Source organism: Filicampus tigris, chromosome 8, assembly GCF_054856515.1.
Source record: "Filicampus tigris isolate MCC_2025a chromosome 8, RoL_Ftig_1.0, whole genome shotgun sequence".
Classification (NCBI taxonomy): Eukaryota; Metazoa; Chordata; class Actinopteri; order Syngnathiformes; family Syngnathidae; genus Filicampus; species Filicampus tigris.
Window position 1 is genome coordinate 1466847 of NC_141224.1, and position 16424 is coordinate 1483270.

The 16424-nt window shown below is 45.0% G+C and overlaps 1 protein-coding gene across 1 annotated transcript; it reads left to right on the forward strand.

Annotated features, from left to right (window-relative positions):
- Positions 1 to 655: 655 nt before the first annotated feature.
- lingo4b (leucine rich repeat and Ig domain containing 4b) lies at positions 656 to 12845 on the forward strand. The gene is made up of 3 exons (XM_086037901.1): positions 656 to 868; positions 9166 to 9277; positions 9360 to 12845. Exon 3 carries the CDS (start codon positions 9372 to 9374, stop codon positions 11181 to 11183), a length of 1812 nt encoding a protein of 603 aa, XP_085894027.1. The 5' UTR covers positions 656 to 868; positions 9166 to 9277; positions 9360 to 9371; the 3' UTR covers positions 11184 to 12845.
- Positions 12846 to 16424: the final 3579 nt, after the last annotated feature.

The following is a 16424-nucleotide window of genomic DNA, read 5'->3' on the forward strand; positions in this document are numbered from 1 at the left end:
AAATCCAGTGGGCGGCCATTGTCACTTCTGAAAAATGACATCACAGTTGCTCAGGTAACGCCCAACCACAGCTCACCTGTTTTCTGAAGCTGAGAATGATTAAAGAAATCATTGTTTTGTAAAAAAAAACCAAAAAAACAAAAAAAAAACCCCAACATTTTTGCAAAACTCTTTGCAAAATACCTTCTTCGTCTTTCTTGCCACGCGCGACGATGACGGCCAAGACTGAGATGCTTTGAGCAGCCTCACCAGCAACACAACCCTGGTCAATAAAAGTGCCGCTTCTCTTCTTTTTCTCCGAGAGGAATTGATAAGCAGAATCGCCGGGCAAGCTGACAAACGATTCCCAGGAATGGAATCGCTGGGCTTTTTCGATTTCCATTCGTAGCAGGCGCAACGCTTTGAAAAATGGTAAATGTAATGTCATTCACTTTCTCAAAAAAGGGATTGATGGGTGAAATCAATTGAGTCATCATAAGCAATCATTCCACTCGCCGGAAGTTTTCGAGCCGTGTCGTCTGATTCCAAAGCGTGCTGTTGCGTTGCGTGTGCCCGACATGCCTCCGTTGTGATTGGCGGATGGACGGGCTCACGTGCTTCCCGCCTCAAACGGGGGGAGGCGGAGGGAGGGAGGGAGGGAGGGAGCGGGCGGGCGAGCGAGCGAGAGAGAGGCAGCAACTTTCTCTCTCTCTCGCACGCGCGCAAAGTCGACCTGAATTCTTGCGGCGCTCCGATCATGACAACTCTCGGCGGTTGTGAGAAGTAAACCAGGACGAGGAGCGCGCGCGCGCGGAGCGGGACGTGACGCCTCACAGACGAGAGGCCGGCCGGAGCCCAACGTAGCTGCCATGGACGCTTGTCCAAAGTGGTAGGTTGGCGCACTTTTTCTCACGCGGCCTCGCTGTGGTTTTCCCGCAGCCGATGCAGCAGCAGCAGCAGCCAGACAGCTTTGTGGCGGGTTTTTGGGTCTTTCGACTAAATCAGCTTTATGGTCATGTTTACGCTTGATTGAGTCAGAACTGGGACAGCACTTGATCTACTTTGGGTTTAATCCAAATAGTTCTTCTCAAGGTTGAGTGAACAATGAAATCATCGCTCGCGTTCATCTTGACTAAAGTCAATCACTTCAAACTTACAGCACGAGTTTTTTTTTTTTAATCAGCAAGCAACCATAATAAAACATAATCTCTTAAATAGTGTCGTTTCAGGTGTTCAAAAGTCTTTGTGCTACTTTTTTTTTTTTGTTAAATAATGAAAGGGTTAATCCTGCAAGCAAATTCTTACTGCGGTGATTCTACTACACTTATTTGAGTTGAAAGGAGACCTGGTGGTGAGTACAAACAAAATGAGGGGGGGAGAAATAACAAACCAAAAAAAAACAATTAATTCCTTTGAATCCATTTTTTTTTTTTTAAGAATCCTTTTGTGTCACACTAAACGTTTGCCATAAAAAGCGCAGCATTACTTGATGACATCCACGTCGTTGGCAGTCACTACACGTCCACAATTTGTCATTTGGCTCACAAAACCATGTTGTATCAACATCGGGGAAGCGATGCTTTGTTATTTGACAGGAAGTCATAAACGGAGTGACAGATTGGAATATTTGTGCCGTTTGATAGCCATGAAGTTGAAATCAGTCCACAGCGAGAGACAGATGTGTGAATTTTAAACCGCGTCAGCGTCCTCACGCAGCGCCACGTTGACCTCCGAGCAGAACTTGTTCCGTGAGCCTAACTCATGTTACTCAAATCATATCAAATTGTTTTGTTCGAAGTGAATATTTGCGTATTTGACTCTGTCGACAAATGCGCCGGCAGCGTCGGAGGCATTGATATGGTACGTTATGTGAATATTTGTGTTACTCTTTACTTCCATGTCGTTATTCACTTGCAATTCGCGCGCCTGTCTTTTACGTGCTCCGTGAATGGAAACACGGTCCTATCGTTTGAAAAAAAAAGATGTAAATATAAAAATATACGGCGTATATTGTTTGGTCCCATGGTGGTTTATTGAGCAGTCACATCAACTATTTGGTGCTAATTTATTGAGCGCAACGGCTAAATTATGGACCGCGTGCTAAAAGTGTCATAAAACTGTGTGATTATACTGCTTTTATTTGCAAAGTCTGACTTTAGACAGGATGTTATGCCCGTGTTTCCTTACTATGCCGCCATTGAACCCTTTTTACACATCTTACAAAATTCTTCGGATGAACATGCATCGATTTTGTGAAATGAATGGCAGAGTTTCATGAAAACTAGGACAAAATTTACACGGAAAAATGTGTCCAACGCTGAATTGTGGGGGGCAGGCAAAAACTGAGGTTCCACCGTATATGGAAATTGACAGCTAACTAAATTGGACACATGTCAAGTCCGGCCCAGTTGTCGCGCTGGTGTGAGTCCAAAGAGAATTTCTGCTGGAGCTAATGTCGCCTGGTTTCGGAGCATGTGACGTGCCGTGACGCATGTGAGCTGGCAAAGTTGTCGCCATTTGTCTGCCGCTGATCGAAGCCTGTTAGCCCCCCCCCCCCCAAATGTACACCTTAATGCTCAAAATGAATCATGCAAACACTTCCTGCTCATAAAAGGCCCCCTGATTAAATGGAGTATTTGGCTGGCTTCCAAGCATCACCACCCGGCCTCGGTGCTTAGGAGATGAAGAGGGTGACCAAGTGCTCTCCGCCGTTAGCTTTCTCCAACAAACTGAGCGGCCAGAAGTGCCGTTGGAGCACTACGAAAAAGACTTAGGACATCCAAGAGTCTTTCCTGATGGATTCACGCCACATTTCAAGTGGCACGTACGCTATCCTTGTGTGACTGTGTTTACATTCACGGAACGTAGCCAAATAACACTGCGATGGGCTGGCCACGTGTCCGCGCTGCACGTTGCCGCTCACCCGTAGCCAGCTGGAATATATTGGCTCCCAAGTGAGAATAACTCTTATAGACTGAATTGAATTTACTTAAAGAGGAAGTCGTTTTTTTCCCAAGAATATGTTCTATGCAAGCCCACGCGTTGAAACGGGGCATTCTGATCAATTTTGCATTTGTGGAGTAAGAGCCAATAAGAGATCAATCACGGCTGACCTGTTTTCTCAAGATGATCCGCGATTGGTCGTTGTGAGCAGTTGTGATGTCATTTTCACAGAAATGACAAAATGAGATGGCTAAAAACGGGTGCATTTTGCTGCTTCACTCATATTCCACAAACTGAATTGTCATGTTCCAACTTGTGAAGCTGCTGGGAACATATTCTGGAAAAAATGTGTTTGGGTTGATTGTCTGCTAGCTTAATGTTGAAGTATAATGTAAAACATCGTGGACGAGCTAATGGAAATTGGCACTGACGTTACGGTAATTATAAACCGAAGAAGAAGAAGAAGTGTTCCTTAACACACGCGGTGCGGCAACACATACAAACAGGATACGACAGGCATAACATTCTCTCTGCTTTCGCGGGAGCAAGAAATTATTTGTATTGTATTAATTCAGCGCTGATGTCATCGGCGTACGGCGGCGAGGAGGTGCCGAGAGTTGGGCGCACAAATAACGAGGAGCTAAGCGGATTATGAAGGGCTCTCCAAAAAGCAATACGCTGAAATGATTAAACAATAGATTATAAAAGATCCTGGCAAAAGCACGTTGGAGTAATCTGTTTTTAAAAGGGATTGGAGCGAGCCGTGGACTTCACGCGTTGCCGCGGCGACACCGACGCGCTCCCACTGTGATCGACAGCACACCAAAAGCGATCGAAACAGCTTTTTGTCTCTTAGCTTTTGGGTCAGACGGCTTCTTTGCCCTGCTCGCGCCGTGTTGACAACAGAGCCTTTGTCTTCTTTTGGTTATTTGTTACATTAAAATTGCACTTTTGAAAGAGCGATTGCTGGAAAGCTTCCTCAAAGAAGAACACTTCAAACTGTCTCAAAGCGCCACTAAAAACATCACTCAAAGAAGAAGAATAGACCGATTATCGGCTCTGATATTCAATGTTTTGACGAATTATCGGCATCGGCCTTTTTTAAAAAAATCTGACGGCCGATAATAAATCAATTTAAAACTGTGTTAACTTTAAGAAACTGTTTATTTACAATTTCAGGTTGCTTTATAAGTGATTCTACTGACCCTGGGAACAGGCTGCGCTTTTTGTTTTCGTTTCAAATCGAAACAAAAGATACGTGAAATTTGAACATTTCTGTCGTTTTGAAATTTGGGAGGACTTCATTTGCCGTAGAAAACTATATGGATTTATTGTTTAAGTTTTTATTTCACTTTTGAAGACAAGATGATGACTCTGGGAGTTCTCTTTTTGTAAGGATTTTACAACAAAGGATTTTAAAAAATGATGCGAATATGAAAAAATTTTCAATAAACACGCTTAAACGCGTTTTAACAAAGTTAAGAGTTTTCGTTTTTTTTTAGATTTTCACGCCAATCCTGAAAAAAACATATCGGTCTATGTCTACTTGAAAGCTTCCTTAAAGCACACTTCCATGAATGACTTTCCTCAAACAAGAAGCACGAGAAACCATCCTCAAGAAACGATCACTGAATCCTGTCTCAGAGAGCTCCTAGAAACGTTCCTCAAAGAAACACCAGAAAAAAAAAAGAACCACTGGAAACCTTCTTCAAATAATCCCAGCAGGTGCGCAAATGATGAACAGCAACATAACAGAGAAATCCTTTACTTGTTTGACTAATGAGCGCACGAATCCAACTTGTGCTTCCCAGAATTACTTTTTGAACTCCAACCTCTGCAGGGTTAAGAGCCAAGGAGCGCCCTGTCGATCAGCGTTAGCCCGCCCGCCTCCCCACACATGGCCGGCGTCGACCTAATTTGGGAGGTGCTGCTGCGCTGAGACTAATTCCCTCGCCTCATTTATGGCTGCTATTCTTAATATTGCCGACACAGCGCTTTGTGCTTTCGGCAATGTTCGGGCGAGTATGAGTCGTTGAGGCAAGCGGATCCATCCAGGAACTGCCTCCAATGCGTTCGCGTCACTCACTGTGTACTTTTTCTTCTTCTAAAGGAGTCATCAGGACGAGAGCAAGTCAAGTGTAGAATTTGGAGGTGAAAACCATTTTAGATCCAGACCGCTATATATATATATATATTTTTTTTTTCATTTATTGAAACAGTATACAGTATATATAATCTTTGACCTTGACATTATTTTCCCCCATGTCATTTCTGGGGTGCTGCAGTCCTGTCTTTTAAAGGGGTACTCACCCCCCTAGCAAACTTTAGCTCCACCCCTCACTAATATTTGCGAACGGTGCTCCAAGGGGGCGTTGCCTGGAGGAGCGCTGGGCTTGTGGGGCTTGGGGGGTGGGGTGGGGTTGTGGATCGTGTTGGGCGTGGTCTGGCTGCGATTGACAGCAGCAAGCAACCTAAATAATTTTTATACTATGACAAGCTATGCTAAATAAACGAAGCAAATGCTATGCTAATAAATCACTCACCGGAAAATGGTTATAAAGTTGTTGGCAAACTCCAACTGGCTACGGAGGCGTGCACGAGACCGAGCCGCTTGTATACCCCGCGGTGGCAGAGTGACGACGTCAAGATTCCGGAAGTGACGTCGGTATTGGCTGCTGGTCCAATCAGAGGACAGAAAGCAAAATCCGCATGCAGTGCGGTGTTGAACCTCAAGATGGCTCCACACAAACGTTTTTTAGCTGCAAATGTAAGATTTCAACAAACATGCGCCAAAATGGCAAAATAATGAGCAGGGCGTGTAGACAGCATTAGTAGACACCCGTTTATCAGCAAAAAAACAAAACAACAACAAAACAGTTGACTGGGGATGAGTACCTCTAAGCTTTTTATGGATGGGCGGGGTAAAAAAAGACTTTTGTTGCAGTTTTGTAACGTCAAGCAGCAGGCTGGTAAAAATCAGTCCCCGGGGAATGGACTTTTGTGGCGCTCATAAAGCAGCTGCTCACTTCTGCAGTGTTCAGCTCGTGTTCTGCAGGCAACCCTTTATTTCGGAATGTTTTTTTTTTTTCTCAAATTTGCTGCTTGCGTGCACCAGGCCTCCGGGGGCCGCCACACTGCGGCAGGTGCCACGAGCTCATAAAGAGAGGCACGCAAACGCGCGCAGCGTTCCAGCCATTTTAATTGGCGATTTGAGGCTCTTGTCGCTCTCACCGCGCCCAGCTAAATATAGCGCGCCGGCGACAAGTGTCACAAGACCCGAGCGGGCCGGGCCGCGTTCCGGGGCCCTGGAAGACGGACGGACGGCTACGTTGCGGCGCACCTGTTGCACTTTTGCTCATCGACAAAATCAGAGGAAGTCATAAAGCGGAGGAGGAGCCGGATTTGAGGAAACGTGAGCAAATGCTGGCTCGGGCAAGACGATGCCTTTTGCTCGCGCTGATCCGACTCGGACGTGAACGGGCATCGAGGCCAAACGAGGCGGTGCGTATTCTATTCGATTGCAAGGGGAGAGGTCAATTAGGGAAAGCGTATTGAGCATCACGTCTTGTGGCACGACGTCGTACACGGACACTTGAAATGCTGTCACTGTATTGTCCTAGAAAGTAGATTTCATAATAGGACGGGCGGCAGGGCATTGTTTTGAACATTGATGTCACATTCAAAACATTTCGTGTTAACGTCACAGTGGGCCTCGTGACCTGATCACAGAATTTTCAAGTTTGTTCAACAAGCCGGACGATGTCAGCACGCATTTAAGTGTTCGTGCCAATACGTAGAACATGCCGGCTGATGGATGCCGTGTTGTGTATTTAAAGTTTAGTCCATAATAGAACATGTCAAATGACATTGAGTTTATGTAATATTAGAACGCTGACATTGTGACATTAAGCAATTCAAGTTGATTTAACAATAGAACCTGTCTTGTGACATGAGGGATGAAGACTTCATCCAACAATAGAACATTGCGAATGACTTGTATTTAGATTGATCACAGATCACAATGACGTTATCGCCTTACGCGTGATTTAATTCTGTGTGATGACAGAGTGCCGCTTATAACAACAACCTGCCGCGTGCGTGCGTGCGCGCGCGCGCGCGGTCATTGTGGCACCTCTGGAACTCGACACTGCGAAACTGACACCAAGGTAGAGTTGAATCTGCTTCGGCTAACGACGCTTTTCACACTTCCAAACAACAGAGTGCCGTGATTTGCAAACATGTCCAACTGGTCAACCAACTGCGGTGAAGCGAAGTGTTACGTCACATTTTGCAGGACGCAGCGCAGTTTGACACTTTTTACTTTTCATTCACCGCGGAGTATTGCGGTTCTCAAATTACATTTGGTATTTAACTCAAGTGGTGCCTTGAGACACTGAAATCTCACTTCGCAACAAGCAACGGCTGAAGTTTAATGTCAAACTAAACATCGGACGAAGAGAATGACACACGGTGTGATGAAAACAACCACATGGCTTTGTCTTAGTCGAGTCCGTTTAGCTTGATGCTAATTAGCAACGCACAACGCCATAGATGTGCTTACGAAAAGAATTGCAGTCACTGTGTTATAACCCTTGTGCAGTATGTCTGTATATCTGATTATACTGCCCCCAGGTGGCCAAGAGCACGAGCAGCGCAATGTCCATTGAACTGAAGCAAAACGCGTGGCCGAAACGGCGTTCATTCTTTACATTTCATTTCACGATGTAATTGCTGTATGTGTTTATAAAGGACAATATTATGTAGTGCTATTCTTCCTTATTAACAAACTTTCTTTTTTTTTTTTAGTTTTTTTTAGTGGGAGGCCGGGATGGATTAATATCATTTCCATTCATTTAAGTGACGGAAAGAGTCGCGGAGATGTTGCAGTGACGAGCTGACTCGACTTGGGTGAAATTTTGCGGGGACTTGACTTGCTTGATTTTTGCCACAGTAACTTGGGACTTGCTTGAAACGTCAATTGAAGACTTGCGACTTGCACATATGTAACATGCACCCTCCAGTACATGGACTTTATGCTGGATTTCGAGGATCAAAAAAAAAAAAACAAATGCACAAAAGGATTTCCATAAAAGGGGCAAAATAAATAAATAAATAACCTCATGCATGCAAAAGTTGCTTTGAACTCTTTCCAACTGCAAATAGATGGCACACATAGGCAGTGGCACTCTCCAGATGCCGGCCTCCAAGCGCCGCGCGGAAGCCTCATGTGCGCGCTTGCAGGCGACACTTGCGGCTTTTAGCGTCAGGGCGGGTTCTGTCTCACGTGGACGCCTCCGAGGATCTTAAGTGCTTCTTAAGCCTCTTTTTGGCGGGATGAAGTGACCTCAAACAAGAAAAGAAAAAAGGAAAAAGTGAGAAATGGTCTTTGATCGTCAGCCGTGCGTTGGCTTGGTTGTTGGCTTGTCCTGAAATTGTGCGGAATTCTCTCATTTGCCTAACATCTGCTTCGCACTCGACCTACATACATGCGCATCTTGCGTTCTTTATTTTCACTCAGCACGAAGCAGGCTCGCCATGTAGCCTTTACTGACTTCATACACAGCAATGTGGAGCAATATGGCGATTTTTTTTTTTCTCTCGATATCCTTCACCTCCAGTAAGCTCTTTGTCCTCACTAGTAAGACAATTCAGCGTACTAGTGCAACGATACTAGTTCCTTTGCTCACACACTCGTAGCCCACCGGACCCTACTAGAAGCACCGAAATGCCCGCTGGTCATTTTGTCCCACTGGTACCATGTAGTTGTCTTCCAAGTATTCTAAATTTGTTGCCATTGAATAAATGTCAAACAATTTTGTGGAAATCCATTTGATTATGTCACGGATGCCCTTGATAGTCATCTTAAGGTCCAAATACTAGTATAAGCTTTGTCATCCACTTTGGCAAAACTACAAGTGGACACTAGTAGGGTCCAATAAAACAGTGCAGTAATTGCTAACTGCGGACAAATAGCACTAATAATAAGATTTGTACAAGTAAAAGATGAAGCGATTGGCACAGTGCATAAAAACGGAAAAACTGCATTCGAGAAGAGGCCACTTGCAAGCGATATGGTTCATCTCGTGGCTGTCATTCAAGCGAGTCAAGAAAACCTGTGGCCAGATGTCAAGGGAAATGATTTCACAGTGAAGTGAAGTCACTGACAAAACGTCAATGTTGTCATTCCCACTTCAGTGTTTCATGCAGGAACTGAAGACACACCTCTCTCTTTGTTTGCTCCAGGCAACGCTAACGGCGATGCCAATGACCAGGATCACTCAAGCCGACCAGACCCAAGACCGAGTCCGACTTGACTGGTGCTGGTTATGATCCTCTGCACCCCGGCGCTGACGCGGTACTTTTGTTCGCAAGAACCACTCAAGAATCGTACGTCCGGATCAGCATCCGCCTGACGTCCTGTCTTTGTGTCTTTTCAGAAAGGGGGAAAGATGTTTGTGGAGTCTGTGGGTCGATGGGTGGCATGGGGCATCCTGCTCCAGGTGGCACTGGGCGTCTCCGCAGGAAGTTGCCCGCTTCGCTGTTCGTGTCGGCCCGAGACCAAGGAAGTCATCTGCTCCGGCAAACACTTGAACTCCATCCCAGAGGGCTTTTCCGGCGACTGGAGGCGTGCGGATTTGTCCTACAACAAGATTCGGACGGTGGGGCGCCGCCAGTTCTCCGGCCTCCACGAGCTTCAAGATCTGGACCTCGGCGACAATATGATCTCCATGATTGAGGTGGAAGCGTTCCAGGGACTGCAGAATCTCAGGACGCTTCGGATTAAGAATAATCGTCTCAAGATCCTCCCCGTGGGTGTTTTTTCAGGCTTGTCCGGTCTACGGTTTCTAGATCTAAGCCAGAACGAGATTCTGGTCTTCCTGGACTACACCTTCAGAGAGACGGTGAATCTGCAGACGCTGGACGCCGATGAGAATGACCTGGTGTTCATTTCCCAGCGAGCTTTCTTTGGTTTGCGGAGTTTGCAGGAGCTCCACATCAATCGCAGTAATTTGACGTCCATTCCCACTGAGGCGTTGTCTCAGCTGCAGAGCCTGACGTACCTTCGCATGCTGCGCCTCACCATTTCGACGCTGCCTAACAATGCTTTCCGCCGCCTGCACCGGCTGCGCAGCCTCATTCTGGCCAACTGGCCCTCACTGGACACGGTGGCCAGCAACAGCCTGATTGGACTCAACCTGACCGCTCTGGTCATCAGCAGCTGCAACCTCAGCGCGGTGCCATACTCCGCACTGCGTCACCTGGCGCACCTGCGCTTCCTGGACTTGTCCTACAACCCCATCACTCTTATTCAAGGTAATCTGTTGCGGGACCTCCTGAGACTCCAAGAGTTGCACCTAGCCGGTGGGAACCTGCTGCGAATAGAGCCGGGGGCCTTCAAGGGCCTCGCCTCGCTCCGCATGCTCAACTTGACATCAAACCAGCTCACGACTTTGGAGGAGAGCACCTTGCACTCGGTGGGCAACCTTCAGGTGCTGAGGTTGGACGGGAATCCGCTGTCCTGCGACTGCCGTCTGCTCTGGGTGGTCCGTCTGCGATTGCGCTTGAACTTCGACGGCCGCCAACCCGCGTGCTCGTCCCCCGACACGGCGAGGCAGCGAGAATTCAGGGACTTTTCCGAAAAGGAGCTGCCAAGGGCGTTCACTTGCCGGCCCGCTCGCATCCTGGACCGTCGGCCGCAGGAGGCCAGGGTGGAAGACGGCACCACCGTTCTCTTCTCCTGCAAGGCGGACGGGGATCCGGCGCCATCCATCACCTGGGTCTCCTCCCACAGGAATGTGGTCTCTCCAGCAGGAAGAATCAGAGTTTTACCCAACGGTACCCTGGAGGTGCGGTTTGCGCAGGTCCATGACAGCGGCACCTACCAGTGCCTTGCGGGCAACGCCGCCGGCAACGACAGCATTACGGTGGGCCTCTTTGTAAAAGGGGGCCCACGCAACCGAACCATCCCCTTCTTCACGGAGGAGGACTGGTTAGAGCCCCCGATTCCTCAAGCCACCAACTCCTCGGCCCAACTGGCAAAGCCGTACCCCTTTGACGCCAAGACGCTGATCATCGCCACCACCATGGGCTTCCTGTCTTTCCTCAGCTCGGTGGCCATCTGCTTCATCTTCATGTTCTTCTGGAGCCAGAGCAAAGGCCAGATCAAGCACACGGCCACCATCGACTTTGTCCCTCGCTCCTCCGTGGGCGGAGGAGGGGACGGTGGAGACGGCGGCAGGTTCACCATGAAACTGATTTAAAGCCGACCAAGCGCCGCCGTTTCCAGGACGATCTTTCGGAGATACTTTTTGGGACTTGTTCGAACTTTAGAGCAGGGGTTCTCAAACTTTTAGGGTCTAGCCTCGTAAGGCAAATTAGGGAGATTAAAGTTGACTGTTTGAGAAAAAAGTCACGATTACAAATTCACATTTTTTCGACCCCCCAAAAAAAGCGCGGTAGGGTTATAAGCATAATGAATCGAAAAGTGAATCGTTTACAAAAAGCCTAGTTTTGTCAAGATAAAAAGTTGGATTCTTACGATAATAAAGCAACTAGTGACCTAGCTCGTAAATCAACATACTCATTGAAAGAAAATGAAATGCTACTGAATTAATCCATTCCAGCCCCCCCCCAAAAAAATCCAAACTTAAAAAAAAAATTTTCTTTTTTATTTTTAATTGCACTGTTTTGTAAAATATTAACACCACACAAAACATAATAAAAGTGACTACAAAGACAAACTGGTTTTAAGTGTAATTAGTCACACACACAAACACACAGTAGTACATTTGTGTGTTGATGTGTGCAATAAGGGGCGTGGCCTTGTAAGCGACATCAGGACCTACAGTCACGCCATTAGTACAGTTTTTAGCTGCGGTCTCCATAATCCTTGAGAGTGTTTTCATTTTGTATTGGTTTATTTGACAGTTTCTCTGTTCAGTAAAATGGGACAATTACGATATTAAGTTTAACAAGGAGTCAAAGTTTTAACAAGTGAATTTCAAAAATACAACTTTATTCTCATAATATTACGCCTTTGATTGCGGAAAAGACACCTTTACTGTATTGTCAAAATAGATCCCAAGCAAAGGTAAGGAGCCTAAGTTGGTGGTGCACACTTTGATTTTCGTCAATGAAAGGACTTCATGATGCATTGCGAATCATTTTGCCAAGTGACGTTTGAAAGACCCCAGTTTGAGAACCGCTGCTTTTGAGCCATGTTTCCTGCTCTCACCATTCAAACACGTTCAGATGCTAATTTTTTGGGCTCCCCCAAACCTTTCAAGTGCTTGTTTCAGCGTCCATGTTGTAACGTTTTCATTGCCAACACGAGTAGCCACGCTCACTGTGAACACCAGTCCGAAAAAAAAAAAGCAATAAATAGAGTAGGTGGAGTAGATTAGCTCTTGAGTAGCAGCTCTGATGCTTCGCGTTGATAGCAATGTGCCCTTTAGCATTTGAAGCTTAGGCAGGCTTGTCAGGATCGTTTCTGACTTTATGATGACACTTGTTTTGTTTTTGATAAGTAATAAACCAACCAAATGTTGTTTTGTACCTGCGCCACACTCGAGAATATGTGCCTCACTAACTTCTTTTTGCATGGGAATACGCTCCCAAGCATCACCGTTTTGTAAATATTTAGGTCTTTAGTGTGTGTGTGTGTGTGTGTGCTGGGTAACTTTTCGTTAGCCTAATAGCATAATTGCACGCGTAATTTACTTACTAGCGCAATAGCAATAAAATAACATCAATTTGCTTGCTATAAATTGTTTTTTGTCGGAGTAGATTCTCAGTTATTCTAATCGGCACACGTTTGTTGTTTTTCAAAAATGACTTGGGCCTTTATGCTATTAGACTAACATTGTGTCATTAGTCTGACAATTACTTTTGATGTGTGACAACAATTAAATGCTTTAACAATGCACAGGTGTAGTGTTTTTCTTATGTTGACAACCTGTTCAAGAACACGTATCCAGCTTTGGAATAAAAGCTCTTACACGCTTGTGGTCAAAATCCACACGAAACATCCGCTTGACGCTGCTTGAAATGTTGCTACGCTTGGCCACTTTTCCTACACTTCAAGTGAATACTTTTTGGAAAAGCGACTAGCAACACATCTAGCCCCTTTTCTGGCGTAATTGGAGACTTGTGTAAACTCTGACACTGCCTGAGCAGGAAAGGTTCAACCCAATGACACAAAAGTTTAATTAAACAATTTCCCTCGCATAGGTGAGCACCTATTGGATCATATTTTCACTGTGGTCGTTACTGTTTAGAATAGCCAAGGAGTCAAATCAGAAGAAATTCGAGTGACCCGACTAACTAAGATGCGAGTAGTTGTTCAACCGATTTTTTTATGGCAGTGACTCAACTCACTTCATAACAATCAGCACTTTGGCACATAGAATTAGTAAATATTCTTCAAAAAAGAGGCTTCAGGCTTCAGTTTAGGTTTATTGTCAACCCAAAAACGTAAAACAGAGCGAATGGAAGGTGTATATAAAACAACCACTAGCTATATGCTAACACATAATGGGAAAAAACATATGCACGGGCTAACGATTAGCATTTATGTGGCGATGTTATAACCCTTTAAGCAAATTAAGATTTGAACACAAATGGTGCAGCAACACATCTGGACAGAGTATTAAAAAAAAAAAAAAATCACACCGGCATCTATTCTTTATCCTCTGTGAAGAACAACTAATATAGCCGTATGTATGTCGGTCTTATACGGCCCCCAGATGGCCAAGGTGTACCAGAATGAGCAAGAAAATGCGCATTGAAATGAGGGAGAACGTGTGACAAAAAAATGTTGAATTCCTTGTAACTCTACTCATGTCATTACTGCAAGTTTTATTACGTGTACTATTAAAGAGAGCTCTATCTCAAGGAACCACTGTACTTGCTTGCTTTCACACTCATCAATTTCACACTTGATGGATGGCAAGCCACCCCAGAGACACAATCATTTGTTTACAAAACATTAAAAAGTCACTTTTGCCTAATAAATCCTCTTTACGGCGATTAAAGACTGCAGTTTCATTCTGCCACGTGTGTTTCCTGCCTTGCCTTCTTCTTACCCAACAGCAAAAAAAAAAAAAAGAAAAAGAAAGATGAAAAAAAAAAGAATCAGATCTAATCATCTTAAAAGCAAATCTTCCTGCGGTGAGATCGTTCTGTTGTTAGTGACAAAGGGAAGCACACATGCTTACATAACCAAAGCACTTAATCTGCACTCGGAGGACTTGGAACGGACCCCAAAGTGGCCCGCTTGTAAGGCAACACAACGGCGAGGATTACGTCCGCACCTGCGCACACAAATGCAAATCCATTTGCGGATGTTTACGGGACTTGTACTTTTAAGGGGATACGTGATGTCAAATGGACTTTTTAATGTTTTGTATACAAATATTTGTGTGTCTGCACTCCCTGCCCTCCGGTCAAGGGAGAAATGAATTGTTAGCACAGATTAGCATGAGCCAACAGTGTTACCAGCATTAGTTTGTGAAAATGGGTTAACGTGGCCCCCAGTGTATTTGAGGTTCACCATTTGCAAATTCATCCGTTTTTTTTCTGTGGCATCTATTTGTGCAAATACTCCCCTATTCTCAGATATCAGCGTATTTTTGTGCTCTTCCTGTAATACCGCCATTTTCCACAAGTTGCTATTAAACACCTAGGAACAGTTTTGAACAGTTAAAAAAATGCATACTACAGCGGCGCCTTGGGATACAAGTGACCCATCTTAAGAGTTTTTTTCGAGAAACGATCCATCGGGCGAACAATTTTTTTTTTTTTGTTGGCTTGCAAGCAGAAAATTTGAGATACAAGCAGTTAATTTGTCAGCAGCACAAATTCCATTGAAATGAAGCACAATATGTGGGAAAAAAACTTTAACTATTTACATTTTATTTAACTGAGTACAATATAATAGAGTACTATTTTTCCGATTAAAAACACATTACAAAACCAGTTTTGGTGGTGAGGCTGGAACGTATTCGTGGCATTTCTGCTCATTTCAGTGGGGAAAGAAGATTTGACGCGCAAGTGTTTTGAGTTGCAAGTGTGGCCAGGGAAAGAACGAAACTTATATCTCAAGGCACCACTGTATATGTCTCCTTTGAGACCACCACGATACGGCGGACGGAGATCACATTCATGCGCCGGGCGTGCGGGAATAATCCCGAAAAAGTGAAAACATCCCATGATCACGTGCACGAGTGCAGATTTAAAGCCTTTTGGATTACCTCTCAACTGTCTCAATCTGCTATGTAGGTCCGTCTGCCGGCCCACGCAGGTCGCCTATTTTAATACTAACTGGATGCTACGCCCGAGGCTTGGATTAAAGTGGCCTTGTCCCCCACCTCCGAGTGGCAACACACTTGACCTCGTGGCTTGATGGCATCCCTGTTGGGTGATGCTCAGGTCGCGAGGACAATTTATTGACGAAACACCGGCGCAGGGAGCAAAATTACAGGCAACGAAGAGAAATGAAAGGATACAGGAGTTTAGTACGAAAAAGTACAGACGGAGATGAATAGGAAGCATTAGTGCACGATCCGCGTCGTGGAACAGTAGACAGCTGCATGAGGAGTGTATATTTTGTGGTCATACAAATGACAAATTCGGTCAGGGTATAGAAAGTTAGCAGCAAAAACAGTTACTCAAGTACTCATTCGGTATAGGCAGACTCAAATTCCCCAAATGCAGCGTTCAAAAAGTTGATGCTGCTGCCATCTGGTGGCTAAAATTCTCACGTTCAATCACATGATCCTAAATGACGTCATCGATTTTTTTTTTTCTTTTTACATGAACGGATATGCACTTATAGATTCACTCCAATTATTGACAACATGGCTGGTCTGGTGACGAAGCGCTGCCTCCATCAGTGAAAATACAATTGAATCTTTATTATTAACCTTGATTTTGTCACCGCACCAATAGCAAAGTACATATTAATTCAGATTAGGATGCGTTTGCTGAGGCATTAAATGGATGACGATGCATTTGATACCTGGGCCGTCAGTGGGGACGTCATCAAGCTTTTAGTACCGCCGCTATCACGTCACAGTTCAAGAGAGCGCCAATATGCACACGAACGCACCTATGCTCGTTATTAATTTAAATTTATTCATGTGTGCAAATTACAGATTGGTTTCGCTTGTCCAACAGTTTTGCTCTGACAAGATCAATCAAGGATTGGACTGACATGGAAACACAGAGGGGCTGAAAGCTGACTGGACCAAAAAAAAAAAAAAAAAAAAAAAACTACTGCATGGAAGCAGTGCAGCCAGGAGAAAATGCAGCAAAATGACGACGACAGAATTTAAGGAATCAATGAGACAAAATTAGTTTGTTAAATGAGGTCAGTAAAGGTATTTCTTGCCCTGAACGCTCACCAAACCACAGATTATATTCCTGCTTTCATCATCCAAATCAATATTAGCAAAAGCTTGCATGATCTTCAAAAAGCAACCAAGAATGGAGATTACAAATGG

What these genes read in the sequence shown, in the direction of transcription:
- lingo4b (XM_086037901.1), top strand. Translation starts at nt 9,372, where the DNA reads ATGTTTGTGGAGTCTGTGGGTCGATGGGTGGCATGGGGCATCCTGCTC.